This window comes from Herpailurus yagouaroundi, unplaced genomic scaffold (genome assembly GCF_014898765.1).
Source record: "Herpailurus yagouaroundi ecotype Mexico unplaced genomic scaffold, PumYag 192, whole genome shotgun sequence".
NCBI lineage: Eukaryota > Metazoa > Chordata > Mammalia > Carnivora > Felidae > Herpailurus > Herpailurus yagouaroundi.
This window is the reverse complement of record NW_024412423.1, coordinates 25506245-25527030: the sequence shown is the minus strand read 5'-3', so window position 1 is coordinate 25527030 and position 20786 is coordinate 25506245. Positions and strand designations below refer to the sequence as shown.

At 46.1% G+C, this 20786-nt stretch overlaps 1 protein-coding gene and 1 long non-coding RNA gene across 3 annotated transcripts in view; one reads left to right on the top strand and one right to left on the bottom strand.

Annotated features, from left to right (window-relative positions):
• The first annotated feature begins 1667 nt into the window (after nucleotides 1-1667).
• Nucleotides 1668-19126, top strand: LOC121010777 (uncharacterized). The gene is made up of 3 exons (XR_005781362.1): nucleotides 1668-1678; nucleotides 12819-12821; nucleotides 17985-19126. It is a non-coding gene; the product is annotated as an uncharacterized LOC121010777 (long non-coding RNA).
• CTNNA1 (catenin alpha 1) overlaps nucleotides 5697-20786 on the bottom strand; it is a 182786-nt gene continuing 167696 nt past the window's right edge. For both annotated transcript variants that reach the window (XM_040444605.1, XM_040444606.1), the window contains exons 12-18: nucleotides 16766-16966; nucleotides 16038-16189; nucleotides 11511-11621; nucleotides 10221-10402; nucleotides 9997-10102; nucleotides 7817-7951; nucleotides 5697-6937 (exon numbers count right to left, since the gene is read on the bottom strand). In XM_040444605.1, coding sequence (XP_040300539.1) covers nucleotides 6650-6937; nucleotides 7817-7951; nucleotides 9997-10102; nucleotides 10221-10402; nucleotides 11511-11621; nucleotides 16038-16189; nucleotides 16766-16966 — 1175 coding nt within the window. In that variant the 3' untranslated portion in view covers nucleotides 5697-6649. The remainder of the gene's footprint in view (nucleotides 6938-7816; nucleotides 7952-9996; nucleotides 10103-10220; nucleotides 10403-11510; nucleotides 11622-16037; nucleotides 16190-16765; nucleotides 16967-20786) is intronic.

The window sequence follows — 20786 nt, the reverse complement described above, 5'->3', positions numbered from 1 at the left end:
CTCCAGGCTCTGAGCTTCAGCACAGAGCCTGACGTAGTCTCAAAAACCGTGAGATCATGACCTGAGCTGAAGTTAGATGCTTAACCAACTGAGCCACCCAGGCGCCCCTGGTTTGGTAGTTTCTTATAAAGTTGTATACTTTACCGTATAAGATACCAGTCTCACTCCTAGGTATTTACCCAAAATAAACATCTAGGTTCATACAAAAGCTTTACACAAATGTTTGTATCACCTTTATTTGTTAAACGAACAAACCTACAAACAATTCAAATGTCCCTCATCTGGTAACTGGATAGACAAACTGGGCCATGCAGGCAGTGCTCTGCAGCAGGAAGCAGTGAGCTGGTGATTGACGTACATTGGAAACACATGATGCTGAGTGAAAGAAGCCAGACTCAAAAGGCTACATGCCACACAATTCCATTAATATGACATTCGAGAAAAGATAAAACTCCAAGGAAATGGTTTGGCTAGGACTTACGGGGCGTTTCTACTACATTGGGCTAGCTCAGGGAATCTGCAGGGGGATGGAACTCTTCTGTACCTTGACTGTGGTGGTTATGCAACTCTGTGTATTTGTCCAAATCCGTACAATTGTACACCAGAAGTGAGTTTTACTGTATGTAAAATTAAAACTTTAAGCAATAAACATTCAAAACTCATCCTTTACTAATTATCATCTATACTCTTAAGATTACAGCTGACCCTTGAACAACATGGGTTTGAATTGAGCGGGTCTGTTTATGTGATTTTTTTCTTTACAAATACAGTACGGTACTTTACATGTATTTTCTCTTAAGCTTTGCTTAATAACGTTTTCTGTAGTTTATTGTAACATATGTGTTTGTCAACTGTTTAAGGTATGGGTAAGGCTTCCCAGTAGGCTATTAGTAGTTAAGTTTTGGGGGAATCAAGGGTTACAGGGGGATATTTGATACACGGGGTGGGGGCATTCAGGAGTCAGCTGTACTCACATCTGTCTGTCCTATCCGGGTGGTGGAAATACTACATAACGGTGCCCTCCAGTGCTTACCTTCCCAACTCCACCTTCAGGACATCATGCTAGTGGCTGAAAATCTCATGTGGGTGTCTTTATACCGTGCAGTGTAGGAAATACTACAAATCCAGACTTGATTTATTGTTGTGTTGATTATCTAGACTTAAAGTGATCAAGAAAATGTTCATACTGCCTATTAAACCTAAAAGTGGGGCATCTATAGACAGCACAAAAAATTGATGATGTTGTCTTACAGTATTTGACAGCTATTATCTGATTGAGCAGAGAAGTCATTCATGAACAAGTGTGATTCCATCATGTTATTGTTGCTTCACCTTCTTCTTGCTCCTTAAGGAAAACAGAATAGCAACCAACTTTCATGGCAGAACTAGAATCATTTGTCTGTGGCAACCATAGGTTGGGTATGGATGCAATTTCAGCAAAAGTCACTGAAAGCCTTTCATGAGAATGAAGTTGGCCATATGAATTTATAGTAAAGAGTATTGCATATTTTGTTATTTGTGAATTGGGTACTACAATCCCTTTGTAGGAGTAAAACGTGTAATAAACAAATGTGTGTATGCAGCCCCTTCCCTCCCCATCCTGGAAAGCTGGTGGTTAAGCATTTCCCAGCAGCCCATGACCTAGGAACCATCACATAAGGAGGTCAAGAGGACCAAGGTTTGAGGCCTGGTCACCTCAACATTAGAGGTCAAGAGGAGAAGGAGCCGGGAGACAAGATCAGGGCCAGGGATGGGGGACGGGTGTGGGACACACAGGGACTGAGCGTCCCCCAGCATCACATGCTACTAAAGAGGAGGCTGGCCAGGATGGTGTGCGCTGGGGAGAAGGGTGAGAAGTGGGCCTGAAGTGTGCATGGGGCAGGAAATGGGACTCAAAGGAAGCTCTTTGTATTGTCCTTGCCTTTTTTTTTTTTTTTTTTTAATTTTATATTTGAGAGAGAGACAGAATGCGAGCAGGGGAGGGGCAGAGAGACAGACAACCTGAAGCAGGCTCCAGGCTTCAAGCTGTCAGCACAGAGCCCGACACGCGGCTCAAACTCACGAGCCATGAGATCATAAGTATCTAACCGAAGTTAGATACTTAACCAAACCGAGCCACCCACGCACCCCTGTCCTTGTATTAATAACTGTGGGGTCTATCAGATTTTGTCTGCTGATGAGAAAGATGGAGGAGGAAGGAAATCCTGGGAGGCAGGAACTGGAAGGGAGAGTTGGGCACAACCCTTGAGTTGGCCAGGGGCCCCAAGAGCCCCAAGGACCGGGTGCAGGGATGTGGGGGCTTGAGGCAGCCTCCTGGGAGAAAAGCTGGGGCGGGGGTGCATCATGCCCCTGCCCTATCTTGTGTGTGGCCCAGAAGGGATGGTCATCTGAGGCTTTAGGAGTATTAGATCTTGAAGCTCAGAGGCAGACTTTTGTGGATTCGGGAGACGGGCTTCACAACTCTGTGACCCAGTCCCCTCAGCTGTAAAGTCAGAGGGTTGGTAACAGCACCAACCCTTACAGGTTGTTAGGATGAGGCGGGTTGGGGTGGGGGTACTCAGCACGTGGCAGCTTCTCTCTTCCCTCAGCGGGGTTGAGTGATCGTTCAGTGGTGAGAATTAGGTGAGACCTTTGAAGTGCCTGTCGGGGGCCATGAGGGGCACCGCAGGGCGATCACCAGGCTCTGCAGCCCTATGTGCAGGCAGTGGCCAGGCTGGTGAGGTGCCGTCAGGAAGGGAGCTGGTCAGACCTTACCTGAGGGAGGTAACCCAGGGTTATGTCTGCCCTGACTGAGAAGCAAGAAGCCTCAGGATGGTGAGGGGAAACAAGTTTTTGTGGCAAAGGTGGAGTGAATACCCCCAAGGAGGCGGTGGGGCAAGTCTCCCTCTGCCTCAGCCTGGGCCATGCAGCTTTAGATCGTGGCCTGTGAGGATTTCCTGGCAGGAAATTTCCTGTGAGGATTTCTGTTGTCTCCTCACTTGCCTGTTTTGTGCCTTCCATTTATCTTCTGCTAGAAGGTTTAAATCAGCGAATGGGTCAGCAGCTCTTTCTCAAGCATGTGCCAGGTGCTTTGCTGGACAGTAGGCTGAACAAGACTGACACTGTGTTCTCCAGCAGAATGCAGGGTGGTCCCATGAGCGCCTGTACCGATGTAATAAGGGCTATGGTGGAGAGGGCTGGGTCAGGGCCTGGGGGAGCGGGGAAAGCTGTGGGCCGGTGTTCGCCACTGTGGTACAAGAAGTTTTTAGGTGATACACGAACATTTATTAAAATGTTATCTGAATGTATGCTAGAAAAAAAAATAGCACATCAACATGATTCCAGATACTGCTTAGGAGGAGGAGAAGTAAGTTCATCTTTTAAAGTAAGTAATGGTATTAAGCCTGGGATGACCATATGGCAAAGGTGATGACCAGGACATGCTTGTGACAGGGGAGCACAGAGGTGTCTCAGGAACCGCCTCCAGGAGGCAGTTTGGGTACTTAGGGCAGGGTCACAGTGCCACAGTCTGCCAGGTTCTGCAGAGACACCTGCTTGTTGACTCTTGAGGAGATATTTCCAGAAGATTCCTTTGCTATTAGGTGAGAATGGATAATGGATGTTGGGGGCTGAGGTAGGCTGATTTAAGAAGCTTTGCAGCAGCTCAGATGATGAGTGGGGAGTTGGACTCTGCTGGAGAGCAGTGGATGGGTTGAGGGGGAAGCTGGGATGGGAAGGGGGTGAGGCTGTAGGGCAGCCAGTAGGTCGGGTGATGAAATAACAGGGGACAGACTTAGATCAGAGCTCAGGGTGGAAGAGTTGTGGACTGAAACCAAATGATGGCAACAAAAGCTTTGGGAACAGCCCAAGTGTGGGTCCCGACTCAGCCCAGGGAGGGACTGAGCAAAAGGAGGCCAGTGCCTTGTGGGCTCAGCCCTGCTGGCCGTCCCAGGGCAGCTGCTCACTCTGTGACTAGGGCCTTGGAAAGTCAGTGAGGAACAAAATGGATTCCCACCCAGATACACACACTGTGAAGAGAGGGCAGGGTATGGCATTATCAGAGGAGGTGTTGCAGGTCAGAGAACTTTCAACAAGATGCCTGAAAGAGACCCTAAGGAAGCACAGGGAAATCTCTGGGGGAAGTGCCCTTCAGGCGGCTGGAGCACAAGTGCAAAGGGTGAATGCCAAGAGTTAAAGGCCAGACAGGCAAGAGACCATGCCCATCATTTAGGACTTCAGCTTTTACTGGAAATGAAGCCTGTGGAACGTTTGAGCTAAGAGAATGACACTATGGGACCCATTCATAGGGGTTACTGTGCACTCCCATGGGGAGTGCAGTGAGGAAACAGCATGATAAGGAAAGCTTGGGGGTGGGGTAACGGTACTGCAGTGGTCCTGGTACAGAGGACTGTGGGAGCCCACCTCCTGGCATTTGCCCCTGGGTGCTGTCCCCCGTCACAGTGCATCTGGGTGGGGGGCGGTCTGTGTGACCAACAAAATACAGTGGAAGTGATGATTTATCACTTTTTTTGAGATCAAGTTTAAAAAAAAACAAAAAAACACTGCAGCTTCCATCTGGTTGCCATTATCTTTTCTGGCTGCCAGTTTCCCTGGATCATTCCCTCTGGGGGAAGCCAGCTACCCCAGAAAGTGAGCTGTTGTATGGGAAGGCCCACGTGGCATGGGGTGAGTGAGGCCTTCTGCCAACTGCTACATGAAGGAGCCCAGAAGCAGAGCCCCCAGTCTGTCAAGCCCTCAGACATTGCAGCTTCATGAGACCCCAAGTCAGACCCTCCCACTAAGCTATTCCTGGATTCTGGACAGAAACTGAAATGAGTGTTGTTTTAGCTACTAAGTTTTGGTGAAATTTTTACACAATAATTCACACAGTGATGACAGCTTAGACCAGGTGATAGCAACAGAAGCAGTATCCGTTGGACCCGCCTACATTTTAAAGAATTCGGACAGCTCAAGTTTCAGATACTGATGAAGACATCCAAGTGGAGAGTTCAAGAGTCAAGTTCTGAGAGAAGTTAGCATTTGGTATTTAAAGCCAGGAGCGTGGTTAAGATCAGAAAAAGCAGAGCCAGAGAGAGAAGCAGCCCAGCTCCTGAGCCCTGGGACTGCACAACTTTGAACAACGAGGAGGAGGAGGAGCCGGTAAGGAGGACAAGACCAAAGTCAGGTGTTCTAGAAGTCAAGTGAGGGGCGTGGGGCGGGTGGGCGGAAGCGTCCACCTGGCCCACTTATATGGTGACATTGATGAGACAAAGAGCCACTGCATTTGGTGGGGGAATAGACGGTACCAGAGTGGTGGGGACATAGCTGACAGGAATGGAAGTGAGGAAGAGGACTTGGGGACTGTGTGCTGGGAAGGGACAGGGCAGCTGTTACCACAGTTATAAGCTGGTAGGACATTTCAGAACAGACATGGATGGCTCCAAGGTTTTGACCTGCACCTGAAGCTTGAACAAGGGAGTTCCTAAGGAGGGGGAGTCCTTCCCTAGTGGGCTGCCACAGAAACTACAAGGCCACGCCCATGCACCTCACAGCCTGGAGCCACAGGTAGTTTCTCGTGTTGGGTAACACTCTGCCCTGAGCACAGGGATACCAGGAGGGCTGGGAGCACCACAGATACTGTGGGCAAATCCAAGAGATGTTTAATGTAAAACCCAACTCCTCTGGAAGGCAAAGAAAACAACTTTGGCCTCTCAGACTTGGTTTCATAGTGGACTTTATTGGGAAAAGTTAGTGTAAAAAACATTCAGATTAATAAAATTTAAATAAGACAGTAAAATTATACCTCGTAGCTATAGTAATCGCTGTAGTAATCACAAATAAGGTAAAGTCTAAATTATTGCCTAAGCAAACACTATTTTGTCAGGCTTCTGTTGCAAAGCCCAAGGCAGGAAAGACTGCAATTACTAGAAGTGAGCCCAATGATGAATCTGCATTTGAAGCTGAGGAAAGGGAAAAAAAAAAGCATGTTCTGATTAGGGCATCACAACATTCTAGTCTGAAAAAAAGCAACTTTATTAATGTCCTGCAGCAGAGTACATTAGTAATTGTAACCAGGCATTAAAATTCTCATTTCATGTCATAAAGAGAGTAATCAGTTTTCTTCATGATACATTACGTTTTACTGAGCTTCATGTGGCTTGTCCCTCCAAGACCTTTCTGGGAACGTTCCTTCTCCCGGCACACCTTCCTAAGATGCCCAGGCAGTTTACACTGGAACATGTCTGGTCATGTGATACCAGCCAACCCCCCTCCCTGCGCCCCCCCGGAACCCAGGACTTGGTGGAGGCCCCCTCACTGAACCCAGGTTGACTCCAATACGGCATCTCAAACCCCAATGCCACACTGAGAACTCAGTCAAGAGTATCACTAACAAGTTAATGTGAGTTTCTCTTTGGTTATGGAATTTTTATTTTTATTTAACCTTATAAAAATATAGCTAGAAATAAGTTCCTGAATTCCAAAAGTATTTTTAACCAATTTAAACACAAGTATGTCCTTGCCAAAAATTCACCACCTGGCCAGGTTTAAAATCTGCCTATTTCTCTGTGGAATCTAACATCAGTGTTCTATTTAGCAAATACATTTGAGTGAAGAGCCGTGACTGATCTTTAGAAGCCCCAAAGAGTGGGGGCAGCTGGGCAGGGTGGCCCTAGATGCTGTCCATGGCTTTGAACTCGCTGAGGGCCTGCACAGGGTTCACATGCTTCTTCTGAGATGCCCGTTTAATCTTGGTTTGTGTCTCATCCTGTTTCTCTCTCTTCACCAAGGGCTTTTTCTCAGGTGCCTTCATCTTCCACGAAACAGCTGGAAGGTTGAGGGAAGCCATACCCTGAGACTTCTGGTATTTGGTGGAGGCCACATAGGATGCCTTCACCGTCTGCACTACCGCGTTCATCAAGTTCTTGGCAGCCTGGATCAGGGACATGGCGCTGTCCACCTAAGAGGCACAGATGGGGCAGTGAGGAACACAAGTCTGACCTTCAGCCCCGTGTGCACCAGGGGCCTAGGCAATAGCCGTGTTCCTGATTAGCTCTCCCAGTGGCTACTGACCTTACCCAAAAAACCTGAAAATACATAGGTTTCAGCCATTTGGAAGTAAAGGGAGTAGAAGCAAAAAACATAAGGCGCCATCCCCCCCTTTCAACAAATCTTTATTCACTCTAGGAAGCTCAAGGAAGATGGTCTCTTTCTAACTGATTGCAGAGCTGTAACCACCAGCACTGACGAGGATGCTTTTTCAGTCATGATCCGGGGCATTTCCTCTCTCAGTATGGATACAAGCTCCCCACAGGCGGGGGCACCAATATGCCCCACATACAAAGTAGTTCTTTGAAAATGAAATCCCAGGAGATTAGCAGAAGCTCCAGGGAATCTATGGAGCCCAGCAAGTCAAGCAAGACATCCTCTTTGCCCTGCCCAATCTGACAAGGGGTCCAGAACTGTGGCATGGGGAACAGACAAGGGGAAGAGATAATACTCAAGTGAGAAGGGTGGAGGAAGTCTAAGAAAGCATATCTATATAATCTTGGCATTTTTGAACAGGTTCAATTCCTCTCTGGGGGGAAGAACAGCAAGGAAGGTAAAAATACTTTATCCCAGCAAGAGGCCAGCCCTGTAATGGCTCCCAGCCGTCACCAACTGCACCATGCCTAATAGCACTGCAGTTCAGCAGGGCACTGCCACCATGGGCTCCACCACAACACACTTTCCCAGTTGCTGGGCAGCTAAGGAGGGTGTGCGGACAGGAGGCTACTTTCATTTTGGAAAAAGGCCAGCATATTACCAACAATCACTTTGTTCCATGGATAAAACTTACCCCAGAGACAACGAGCTCTCCACCGAGATTCTGCACCTCAGCCTTGACTTTGCTGCAGATGTTGAGCTGGTGGCAGTAGAGGGCGATACGCTGCAGGTAGGCCAGCAAGTCCTGCTTGCAGGCTGAGTCGGGGCACTGAAGGAAGAGCAGCAGGTTCAGCCCTGAGAGTTCCAGGCCCTAACACATCCCACCCCCAGGTGCCACCGACATGACGCCTCTCTCCTTGCTGGAGTAAAGGGCAAGAGACATGAGTTATCCAGCTCTAAACTGCTCTCTGCAGGGCCCATGCCCCTCAAGGTGAGAAAAAAACCTCAGCAAGCAAAAGCCCGGTTCTGGAGACAAGAGTGCTTGGAGCTACATAATAACCATCCGAATAGCTCTTCTGCTAGGGGCACTTTATGTGGTCAAAACTGTGATGAAAACTATAAACATCTGATAAAAGGAAATGTTCACTTGAGGCAAAGATGGAGGATGAGTAAACCAAAGTGAGAAAAAGAGTACCTGGGAATGGTGAGGTCTTGACCAGTCACAGAGAAACTCAAGAGCAGCCCAATTCCTGTCTTGCTGCCTAAGCTCAGGGTGACTTTAGGAGGTTTCATCCCAACATTGAAATAGAGCACCTCTCTCAAGTGTTTACGGCAAATGCTTCCCTCCTGTGAGGCTGGAGTGCAGAGTCAGCAGGTGGTATAAAATAGGCCTACGGACCATGCTGGAGCTTCTGCATTTTCTAAGAAGCTACTGAGGAAGCACAGAGCCATATCTGATCTGCACGTTAAGATGATGCTACAAAAAGATGGTGTTGGTGGCTGTGTGCAGAAGGGAGTGGATGGCAGCATCGGTGGGGACAGGCCACAGCAGTCCAGATACAGGCCGTGGAGGTTTGGGCTGAACTGGTGGTTGCAGAAAGGAAAACACTGGATGTTGTCACAATTAAGTGTGGCCAGGAGAAGCACCAGGGCTTAGTCCTGGATTTCATGAAAGAGGTGAGTCAAAAATGGCTTCTAAATCTTTGGCTTGGGTGGTGAGGAACCACTACCATTCATCCTATAGCCTAGATGCTTCAAGGAAAAGTGGCTGATGAGGGCTGGGGAGGCGGGTCTGGATCTGTGGAGAAAAACTATAATGTGCAAACACGGTCCCCATTGGTAAATCTTAGAGCATCCAGGGAAATGTGCTGTAAATGAGGAAATAGGAACCACATTTTCTGACAAAGGAAAAGAGACGAAGGCTCAGTGGTTAAGAACAAGCAGTGCACCCCATGTTTACAGCAGCATTTTCAACAATAGCCAAAGTATGGAAAGAGCCTAAATGTCCATCAATGGGTGAATGGATAAAGAAGATGTGGTATATATATATATACAATGGAATATGACTCGGCAATCAAAAAGAAAGGAATCTTACCATTTGCAACTACGTGGATGGAACTGGAGGGTATTATTATGCTAAGTGAAATTAGAGAAAGACAAAATTCCTATGACTTCACTCAAATGAGAACTTTAAGAGACAAAACATGAACATAAGGGAAAGGAAGCAAAAATAATATACAAATAGGGAGGGGGACAAAACAGAGGAGACTCATAAATATGGAGAGCAAACTGGGGGTTACTAGAGGAGTTGTGGGAGGGGGGATGGGCTAAATGGGTAAGGGGCATTAAGGAATCTACTCCTGAAATCACTGTTGCACTATATGCTAATTTGGATGTAAATTTAAAAAAATAAAAATAATTAAAAATTAAATAAATAAATAAATAAATAAATAAATAAATAAATAAATAAATAAGAACAAGCAGTGCAGAAGTCTATCTAGGCTCATTCAGTGTGTGAGGATCCACAGAAGCAGCTCTTGCCCCAGGCTGAAGGTCTGCAGGAAAAGAGAAGCAATAGCATTGCACAGTAATGACTGGCAGGACACACACATCTGCTCCAAAGAGGTGCTCTAATGCAAGTTGGTCCTGCCTGCCTGCTAAGACATGGCAAAGAAAAAAGAGGAATTCAGATATCCTTTAAAAATCTATGTTGGTATTAACCAAGCAAGTTGACGAGTTAAGAACAGTTTTAGAGAGGAGCAGAGTGCTGTGTTCCAAGAAAAATCTTGTCACCACCACCTTGGGATGGACCTGGCTGGGCTCCCTCAGTCCCGTGATGAATTCAGGAACCCAAGAAGCAAGCCTGTCACTCACGTGGTCTGCAATGGTTCTGCCGAGCTTATCCATCCTGGATCCCGCCTCAGCAATTTTCTTGGCGGCACTGATCACATCTGATGTATTTTTGAGCGGTCCTTTACCTCTGACAAAAAAGCATAAGGATCATTGTATGTAGCTGAAGATGAACAGAAAAGTAAGATTTTCTGCAAGTAGCCTACTGCTCCCCTCCGTGCAATTGGTGGGGGGCAGGCACGGCTCACCGGGTGAAGTCCGTCATCTCCATCATGATCATGCACATCTGCTTGGCCAGCACGATGATGTCATTACCACTGTCGTCCCATTTGGACACTTCAGCATCCAGCTTGCTCTTTTCTTCCTGGAAGCTGGCCACCTGTTCTGCAATCTTTGCTTTTTGCTCCTGGGGAAGCTGAGCCATGATCGCCTGAAATAAGAAGCACAGAAAGCTCTTACATAAAGAGAATATGAAGTTCTCACAGTGCATTAGCCACAAATATTTCTACCAAGCAATCTATGACACAGGTAGGATAATACTTTAATAGGTTTCATTTTGCCTAAAGGTCCATTTCTTCTTATTTTGAGAAGTTTACAGCGGCCTGAATTTCCGACCCACTTTTAAGTTTTTGTGTGGAGGAAAACGCAGTGTGAGGGATTAGAAGGCTAATAGGGAAGGTTGGAGATCACACCTGTATAGGAACAGAACCTGCTTAACTTAATTCTTTAGAATTTTATCCTCTGCCCGCTGCCATGGGGAGAGGACTTAAGAGAAGGGGCTGATGCATGGAGCCCTTTGCCTTATGGGTCCTGACTGGGCATTTCCGGTGCTGCTACTTTTAGTTACTTGACATGGCATTTAAACCTTATCAAAGCAGCACCTGGAGGCCTGGTGCCCACCTCAAGGTCCACAGACTCCTAAGCCTTGGGCTTCTCCCCACTCAGCTTCCCCAAGTGCGCATGATGGAGTGGGGCCCAAAGCAAGGATGCATTCGCTGTTCAAAATAATTTCTAAGGAGGGGAAAAAGACTCCATAGAAATATTTCTTGGCATCCTCCCAAAAACATAAATGCTATTGATTGAAGATTTAATGACTCAAATGAATGCAATGGCTCTGAATGATTTTCTTGAATGTACCACTGTTGTTTTTTTTTTTAACCCATGAATAATTAAATCGTTTATACCCATGGTAGCATTGATATGGGCAAAGACAGCAATCTTTTTCGAATTTCACAATCCTTTTTAACAAACATTACATTGACTGGATCTAGGGCTTTCCCGATGCAGGGCTCTGTCATAAACCAAAGCCCCAGGGCACAGCTGAGGCACAGTGCCATGTTCCTCTCTGCTCCCAGCTGAGGAGACATTCTGGAGGAACCTATATCTGACTAGCATGTGCCACAACTTAGGTTAACTTGAGTCCTGCTGCCAGAGAAAGAGTGGGAAAATGGTGTTCTCAAAATCAAGAGTGTTTTCCTGGAAGAGAAAAAGCCGAGTTCCCAGAGGGACAGGGAACACAAGTCAAACTTGTCCCTTACCCGGGCACTCTGGCCAGCAATCAGTTGATCATCTTCTGTCTGGACACTTGTCCTACTTCTCACATCAAAGTCTTCTGTCTCGAAGTCAGAATCATCCAGTTCCTCAGGGGTCTACCATCAACACAGAAAGTACAAGTCAGACACAACCCTGGGCCTTTGGCCTTCAGCTATTCCAAGCCTCTGGGCCCAATGTATGAACACCCAGAATTCTGGATTTTCATGTGCCATGTTCCAGCGATGTAGTTAAATCATTCTTTGTCCAAGACCCTGGCCTCACTAATGCACATGTGGGGTGTCTGGTCCAACAATCACCAGGTGAAGGTACCACATCAACAATTCCCAAAGAGTCTAGGGCTTTCTTTATGGGAGGTTAGGGCTTCAACTTTCACCAGAGTCAGGACTCTATTTGACATAATGTACTCCTCTAACACTTGTATCCTAACACAAAGGTGAGAATTATCTTGGGTAGAAAAGGTACTGTAGTGAAAAGGGAAGTACCAAACATTAGCAGATTCTTCTAACCTTCTCATTTTATGACAAAAAGAAAATTAGTGAATTAACTCATGCTAGGCTTTCTCTTAGGATACTGCTTTGAGGAGTACAAATAGGCAATGTATTTTTATGGTTTTTTTTTGTTTCACTTTGATCAAAGCAAAAAGAATATGGCAGGTGAGGTCTGAGTATATACCAAAGGTTCTGAATACCAGTCCCAGCTGTTTGCTTTAATTATGGAATAAAATTCTTATTTTGCACAACCTCCAGCCTCCGATGATTAGCTGCTGACTTGAAACATAATGTTGTCTTCTGGAAGTTATCAGTAACAGGGCAGCAGGCATAACAGCTGGGGTTGGCTCTTGGCCCAGCTGGCCGGCCTGTGACAGGAGGGCACTGAGGGGAGTCCCTCATCTGCACCAGGACCTAATCCAAGCCCAGCCCAAGGGCTTGCTGTGAGGCTCAAAAGAGAGGATGGGTGAGGAAGCATCTGGCCCGGCCAAAACTATCTTGGGTTTGTACACATGCAAAGGCTGAGCCTTTCCCTCAATGGGATGAGGTAAGGACAGCGGCAGTCACCCCAGGCACCAGCAAGCTGGAAGGAACACATGAATGCAAGATCCTAGAGTTTCTCTGACTTGGCAGTGTGAAACAGTACACCACCCTGGGCCATTTAGAATGGCCTGTGAAGGAGCGTTCTCCAAGGAAGGCCTCCTGATAAGATCTCTGCTTCTGTTCCACCCTGGCTAGTCCATCACAGACCAAAGAACTATTCTTGCCAAGAAAACCAAATACATTCTATTCTTTCATTCTGAGTACGTGTGTGCCAAGTACTGTTCTGGGCCTTGGAGGTACAAAATGACTAACACAAAGATCCCTGCTCTTGCATATATTCTAAGGGGAGAAATGACAATAAACAAAATGAGAAGGTGAATTTTATGAGACATCAGAAAGCGATCAGTGATACAAATCAATAAAGCAGTGAGGATTGTAATTTCATATGGGTGGTCAGGAAAGGTTTCCTAAGAAGGTGACATGTGAACAGGGAGCATGGGAGGTACCTGGGGGAGGAGTGTCCTGGCAGGAGGGAGTCACCACAACCAAGGCCCAGAGGCAGGAGCTCACCTGGGGAGTCAGATGAGCAAGGAGGCCATGGCAGAAGGACTGAGCTCACTGCCCTCAGGTTATAGGATCAACTACAGCCCCAGAAGAACAGCAGCAGATGAAATTCTAGAAGGCCTTGTGGGCTAGTGTAAGGACTGATGCCAGCCACAGCCAGCCTGTGGAGGGTGCTGAGCAGTGGATAACATGACCTAACTGAAACTTGAAAGGATCACTTGGGCTGCTCTGTGGAGAGTGAAACTAGGCTTCAAGGGATGAGAATAGGGAGGCAGGTACATGAATCCAGGTAAGAGATGCTAGTGGCCAGGACCAGAGTGGGAGCAGTGCTCAGATGCTCTATTTATTGTGAAGGTAGAGGAGATGTGGGAATTGAGACAAAAAGAGGAATCGAGGGCAAATCCGAGGTTTGGGCCTCAGCAAGTGGAAGGTAGGTTGCCATCTACTAACCCATGAAGACTGGGTGGAGGAAGGTCGGGGTGAAAGATTAGCAGATGCTTGTTAGGTAATCAAGTGGCCAGAGAGAGCAGGCAAAGTGGAAGGTTGTGTGTGGAGCTCAGGACAGTCACCCTGGATGTTTTTCCCAAGGGAATGAGGACTGTGTGAGAAGAGAAGAAGCTGACAGCTTTGCTACCAGACATGCCACTAGTAAGGAGCTGAAGAGACGAGGACAAAGCAGACTAAGGAGGAGGAGGACGGATGGGAGAAATGCCAGTGTGCTGTATGCTGTACATGGGCAGAGACCTGGCAGGGGGCAGGCGGGACATCCAGACCACCTTCACACCCTAAGGAAACAGCCCCAGGCCCCATGGGAGGGGGGGAGGCGAGCAGGAAGGTCTGAAACATTCTCGGATGCTAGGGTTGTGGGGCAATGCTGCCTGGTTCTGGGACCACAGTAGGGGCAGCTGCCCTATTCTACAACCAGGCTTAGCAGATGGCGGATTTCAAGAGAATAGGATTGTGCAAAGCCATATAAGGAAGTGAATGGGGCAAAAGAGAGTCTACTAACTAACCAGAGATGCAAAAAGCTAGAAAAGGAACAAAGCAAAGACAGGCGTGGTTGGGTAAGGGTGACAGGTGAGGAAGACTCAGAGGACTGTCACATTCTGGACAGTGGGGGCTGCAGAGAAGGACACTGGACACTGGAAATGACAAAGACCAGGTGTGACTATGGAAGGCAAGCTGAGGTAGGAGGAGGACAAGACACAATACTGAGAGGCTTAGGGGATGGAAAGATGATTCTTGAATTCAAATAGGAACGGAGTCCAAGTGCACAGCAGTAAGCCAGGGCCTGCAGTGTAGCTGCCTCGCAGGCCTCAGTTGTGCCCTGGCTCTAGCACACGCGGCTGTGTACGCCTCTGCCAGGGCTGTGGCCATCCTGGTGCCCAGCACAGCTACCCCACTGCCAGGCCCTGTGCTGGGCACACTATCTACATTATAGCTAATTAAAGCCATCAACCACTAGCACCTCTGTTTTAAGAGAAGATAAGAGAGGAGGCACCTGTTCACAGACACAGCTCTAGAAGAGGAGTCTATGAGGCCTGCCTGCTCTAAGGACTGCTCTCCCACAACAGGACTCTAGGATCTGCATGCATTTCCTGGCATGTACACAGTTTTTGTCACACTTTAAGCCCCAAAAGCATTAACCTCAGACACCCAATGACTCCTTTTTATCATTAATATTCTTTTTATTTCTAGCTGTCTGTCAGTATGGAAAAGAGCTCTGGAATAATAGGGCTGTGTTCATTACTAGTGGTTTATGTGACCTGGGATCCCTTCACAGCACTGAGACAGCTGCTGGGTTTGACCTGTTATTCAACCAGGCCAGGATTCTTCTTGAGCACAGGAATGAAGGGATGGAGAAAGCAAGAACAACCAATTCCCTGCCCCCAACCTCCAACACGTCCAGGGGACCTGGGACCTGTAGGAACAGCCAGCAGCCAACCAGGAAATCCAAGAACATTTATCTTTCCTCCTTACCCAGAGGTACAGTCTTGCCCAAGTATTTCTACACTGCATACGAACTGGGTCCAGCCTGATGCAACTGCCTTAGAAATGGCCTCTGTTTCCAGCTGATGGTCTGACTAGGTTCTACAGGATGCCAAGCTGAGAGGATAAAAAAATGGGACAGAATCCCTGCCTAGCTTGAAGGGCTGGACGAGCAAACCATGTAAATGACACTCCCCTGACCCCACTACACTGACAACACGGCACAATAGCCATGTATGCAGCAGGCAGGCTGGGCAGCTAGAGGAGGGCCCGGCCCAGGCCTGGGGGACCCCCAGGTGGCCTGGTGAGAATTCTCTCTGCTCTCAGCTTCCAGAGCAATACGTTCATACTCCTAACAGCATGTGAGGGATCAATCACTAGGGAAATCGCGAGGGAAAGATAGCTGTGAGACCTGGCACCAGCCCCTGGGCTGTATTACAGAGGGGTTAGTAGTTTCTCAAGGGGCTGCCACAGGCACTCCTCCTTAGTCTCAACACACTGGGGCCCCAGGAGCCTCCTGCCTCCCTGCCACCCCTTCGAGGAGAGAGAACGTATTCTACGTGAACAGTAACTTCAACTTGCATTAAAGAAATACTCCGTTCTCTGCAAATAACCGAAAAGCCTTTATTCTGTTTAGTATCCCTCTAACTTACCAGAAGCCTCCTATGTGTGGTAGCTGTTTGCCTGAAACTAAATCATCAAAGCCAGTTCACACTAGCTCCCCTTCTTGGCCCAAGTTTGGGCTCTAACTTGCGAGTAAAAGTCATTTTAGACAACATAATTAAATATATCTCATTCTAACAGCTTTTAGATTCATGGTTTTAATATACTGCCACCGCATCTGCTGAGTTCCAGAATGATGCATTGCTCAAGTTTAGCAAATGATAAGAAAGAAGCTGTTAAAATGTCTGAAACGCAGTTACTCACCCTTATCATCAACACCGCTTTCCTGATGTCCCGGATGCCATCGTACACTAGGCGGGAGGCATCAATAAACTCATTCTCATCCATGGGCTGGGCAGGGTCCGAGCTGAGGGCTTCCACAGCTGCCTCTACTTGCTCAGTAAAACGTGGCATGACTGTGGAGAAAGAGGCAGGGCAGATCCTGCTAGGCCAGCAGACATGATCATTCTACCAGCCCTCCCTCAATCCCTCAGTCAGACAGGAGGAGGTGAGGTATATGATGAAGAGCATCTGCCTCTACCTATGTGAGGAGTATTTACAGTTGAAATAAATTAAATGCTGTATTTTACCAAGACTCAAATCATCTTTGTCTCTGACCAGATTTTGCAATACAGGATTTGGATGGGTGAGGAACTGAAGTGAGATTAACGGGAGGCCTCGCTTAAAACTAGGACTCTCCTTAATTTGGTATTTATAGACTAACAAAAGACTTTACTCAAAAATTCACCTTAAATAGTGTGTTCAGAATTATTCCCATCATTAGCTGTGGGACACATGAAGAAAAGGGGTTTTCAAGGCCTTAATTTAGTTGATCAACTTCTCAAGGTCTGATGTCCAACCCAGACATGTTGTGTGAAGACCTGATCTACATCCTGATCTCATCCTTCCTAACCACAGGGCCTGAACTCCCAGGATGGCCCAGCCCACCCATCTGTGTGTGGGGAGCACTGGAAGGGAGGAAGTCCCCGAACCTGTGTTGGAGAGCAGCTTGGTGGCTTCCAGGACCTTCTCTGTGTAGACCCCTGGCTCATAGTTGTCCATCTCTGAGGTGACTACATGGATGACCCTAGCAGCCCGGCCTCGAATCGCACCAGCTGTGCGGTCCAGCCCATCCACATCTTTCTCTTGGAGAGCAATGACACATTTGTTCACATCTTCCAAAATGTGATTCTCTGAAGAACAAACAAAAGGCTGAATGAGGGAGAAGGCATTCCACTAGAAGGGGAAAATTTTAAGTTGGCACCTATCGTTCACTGAGTGCTCATTTTGTGCCAGCTGCAGTGCCAAAGCGTTTCATGTATCATTTCACTGAACAGACCAGACTAACCGCTGGATTAACTGTCCCACAGAAACTCAACCTGTAATCACCTCCAAGAATAACAATCTGCATTCCAGGTTTATAGAAAGAGGGAGAGACAGAGGTCAACTGAGATTTTTAAGGCACAGGTGTTTTGCAAACCAGGCAGAAAATTCAGACTATAGAAATCTACTAACTTCTCTTTAAATAATTTCACTGACCTAATGTCCAAAACAAAGTCTAAAACAGAGGGAGGGGTTCACGATAAGTCTCATTCCTTCCATTCTCTTGCCCCTCCCTCAGTAGATGCCAATGTATTCAGACCATCTCCCAAGAAGCCAGGACAGCCCTGGGATAGAAGGCACTGGAAAGGAGACTGAAGCCTCCTCTGGAGGGCATAGAGGAAGCCCATCTAAAGCAAAACATTTAGTAACCCTCTCATGGGTGCAGGGGGTACCTTGCTGTGATATTTACAAAAACCCTTGAATCCTGTTAAGCTGACATTTTGAGGACCCACCAAACCTATTTTTCCTCAAAGCAAAATTCGTGACACTGGATACTGGGAACCTCTGACTTAGCTTTAGCTTCATCTATAATAAAAGCAAAGTGGAAGCAACCAAAATGTCTAAGGACAGTAGGTAATATATTATGGGTACTATACAGCCATTAAAATGGATGAGGTCAATGGGTAAGGGCTAACCCAGAATGGTAAAAGGGGATGTTCTCACCCAGAACTGAAGGGACCACGAGGATATGGCCCAAATGACAGGGCTCCTCAGACTCCGTGAAGTTGGTTGGAGAGTGACATAAAGGGAAGCCACCACGTCATCATCTAGCCATTGCCTCCCAGCTCAGAAAGGAGCTTTCTTCAAGACATGCAAGAACTCACAGAGGATAGGTGAAAGACTAATGGCCCTAGTTCTTCTGGCAGAGCTAGAACAATTAGGGCAAAAGTAATCTAAGAAACACATCTGGTCATTTCTTTGCCAGTCCTGGACACCTTATGCATCGACATGTCATTATTCTGGACTGCTTCCTGATTTAATCGACTTCCAAAAGCCATTACCCTTCCCTCACAGCCTCTGCTAACATACTCAGTCAAGTTATATGTGACAATGTCTGGAAGGGAGGGAACAATAAGCTTGACCTCTTAAGATACTCAAAACTAAGATAGTGGTCATGGTGCTATTTCCTCTCATGTCCAATGGAGGCAGAGGCAAGTGGTACTTAGTAGATCTATCAAAGAACAGTATACCACAATGCACTGCCTTTGTAATTCCCAAGAGACTAGAGACAGGAACTCTGTAAGTGTCTCTGTTCCGAGACTAAAGGTACAGTGGCATAAAATGAAAACAATCACAGTGCGAAAGAAATAACCATGTGAAAGAATTAAAAAGAGAGTTGGTGAAAACATGTTTCCTATAAAACTAAATGCACCCTTACCATATGATCCAGCAATCACACTCCTTGGTATTTATCCAAAGGAGTTGAAAACCTAAGTCCACATAAAAACATGCACACAGATGTTTACAACAGCTTTGTTCATAACTGCCAAAACTTGGAAACCACCAAGGTGTCCTTCAGTAGGTGAATGGATAAAATGAGGTAAATCCAGACCATGGAATTTTATTCAGCACTGAAAAGCAATGAGCTATCAAACCATGAAAAGACATGGTATACATATTACTAAATGAAAGAAGACAATCTGAAAAGGCTACATACTGTATTATTCCAACTATAGGACATTCTGGAAAAGGCAAAACTATGGAGGTAGTAAAAATATCAGGAGTTGGAGGGGGTAGGAAGAACAGACAGAACATATAGGATTTTTAGAGCAGTGAATACTTTACATGACACTATTATGATGGATACATCATCAGTTGTAACAAGTGTGCCACTATGATGGGACATGCTGATGAGGCTGTGCACGTGTGGGTTTACAGACTGATGGAAAATCTCTGTACGCTTCTCTTAAATTATGCTGTGAACTTAAAATTGCTCTAAAAGTTTTTCTTTCTTTTCTTTAAATAAATTATTTTCAATAAAAGCCAGAATACAGTGTGAATTCCTATTACAGAAAAGAAAAATGAATTACCACAGTAAAGCAAAGAAAACCCTAATTTTGTGTCTACTAATTAAAAAAGAAGTGGGGACCTGTAGGGTTTCTATCATTGTACTATCAACAGAGAAAACCTATTAAACTTTTTACATAAACAAATTTTAGGAAGGATATTTATTTGAACCATTCATAAGAATGAATGGATGGGGAGCCCACTGGAAGCATCTTTTATATACAAACTTTCTATATAATTAAACTAAACACAGTGGTACTGGGCCTGCACACCATACCAACCTGTGGGTTAAGAACTGCTGCTTTTAGGGGTGCCTGGGTGGCTCAGTCGGTTGAGTGTCCAACTCTGGCTCAGGTCATGATCTCGCGGTCTGTGAGTTCGAGCCCCACGTCAGGGTCTGTGCTGACAGCTCAGAGCCTGGACCTGCTTCGGATTCTGTGTCTCCCTCTCTCTCTGCCCCTCCCCAACTCATGCTCTGTCTCTCTCTCTCTCTGTCAAATATAAACAAACATTAAAAAAAAAAAAAAAAAAGAACTGCTGCTTTTGCTGAACCTAAAACATTTTACACTTGTATTTTGTTTAAGGAAAGGAAAGCAGCAGGAAGGGAAAGAAAAAGTGTCACTAACTATGAACCAATGTTTTCTTGTATCATTGATTTTAAAACTCATCCTTGTTTCAGGATTGTTAGTATGGGGGAGGAAGCCCATCTTAGAATCAATGAAGCATGACATTCTTTTTTGTTCATTAAGCAAAACAGTCCAAACTTTCACCAGTGATTTGTTAACCTTCATCTAGACACCTATGTTTTTAAAAATCAATTTAGACTTTCTTGAATTCACACTGGCTTTCTTCCAGTGAACCTAAACCAGGGAAGGGCTTGCTATTCTTTAGCAACAAAGGAAGCCTTCTATTTCAGGAAGCTGACTAAAGTAATAGTGTCTACCTTCACTGAACAGCTGTCTCTAGGAAAGCCCCATCCAGCTGAGGCTACCACATACCCAGGACACAACATCAATCCTGTTATCTGCACTTGAGCCTTAAGGGAGAAGCGAGGTTCCAGTGAATGTGCACAAACACGAGAGGCTTGGAGGTACCCAGGCTAACTAAAATCTTAAGTTACTTCAGCTTTAATTGAATTTCCAAGGAACCTCAGCATGGGTCCCTTATGGGTAGACACACCAATCTATACCCCGTTAAAGACTCTTGATTGTTAAACAGTCATCACTGGGAGGTGCCTCTAACAGGAAAAAAAGTCACATATACAACAGTCTATCTAACAAGGGACCATATTATGGACACTATTATGTTTTTCATTTGAAAACCTTTCTAGGCCTGCATCCACCCATTTGCCTCATTCATGTTAATGGCTGCAAAGTACCTTACTGAATAGATGGAGGGGCCATAATTTACTTATCCAGTCTTCAACATTTTGGTTGACATGAACAACTTTGTACAGGTATTTTGGCATACATTTGTGTACATATCCCTGAGAAAAATTTCTAGCAATAGGATTACTAACTCAAAAGGCATATATATGTTTAAAGTAGATATGCAGTGCCTAATTGGCCTCCAGGAACCAAGCCAACTGGAATTCTCCAGAATGCTGCATCAACTCATACTTCA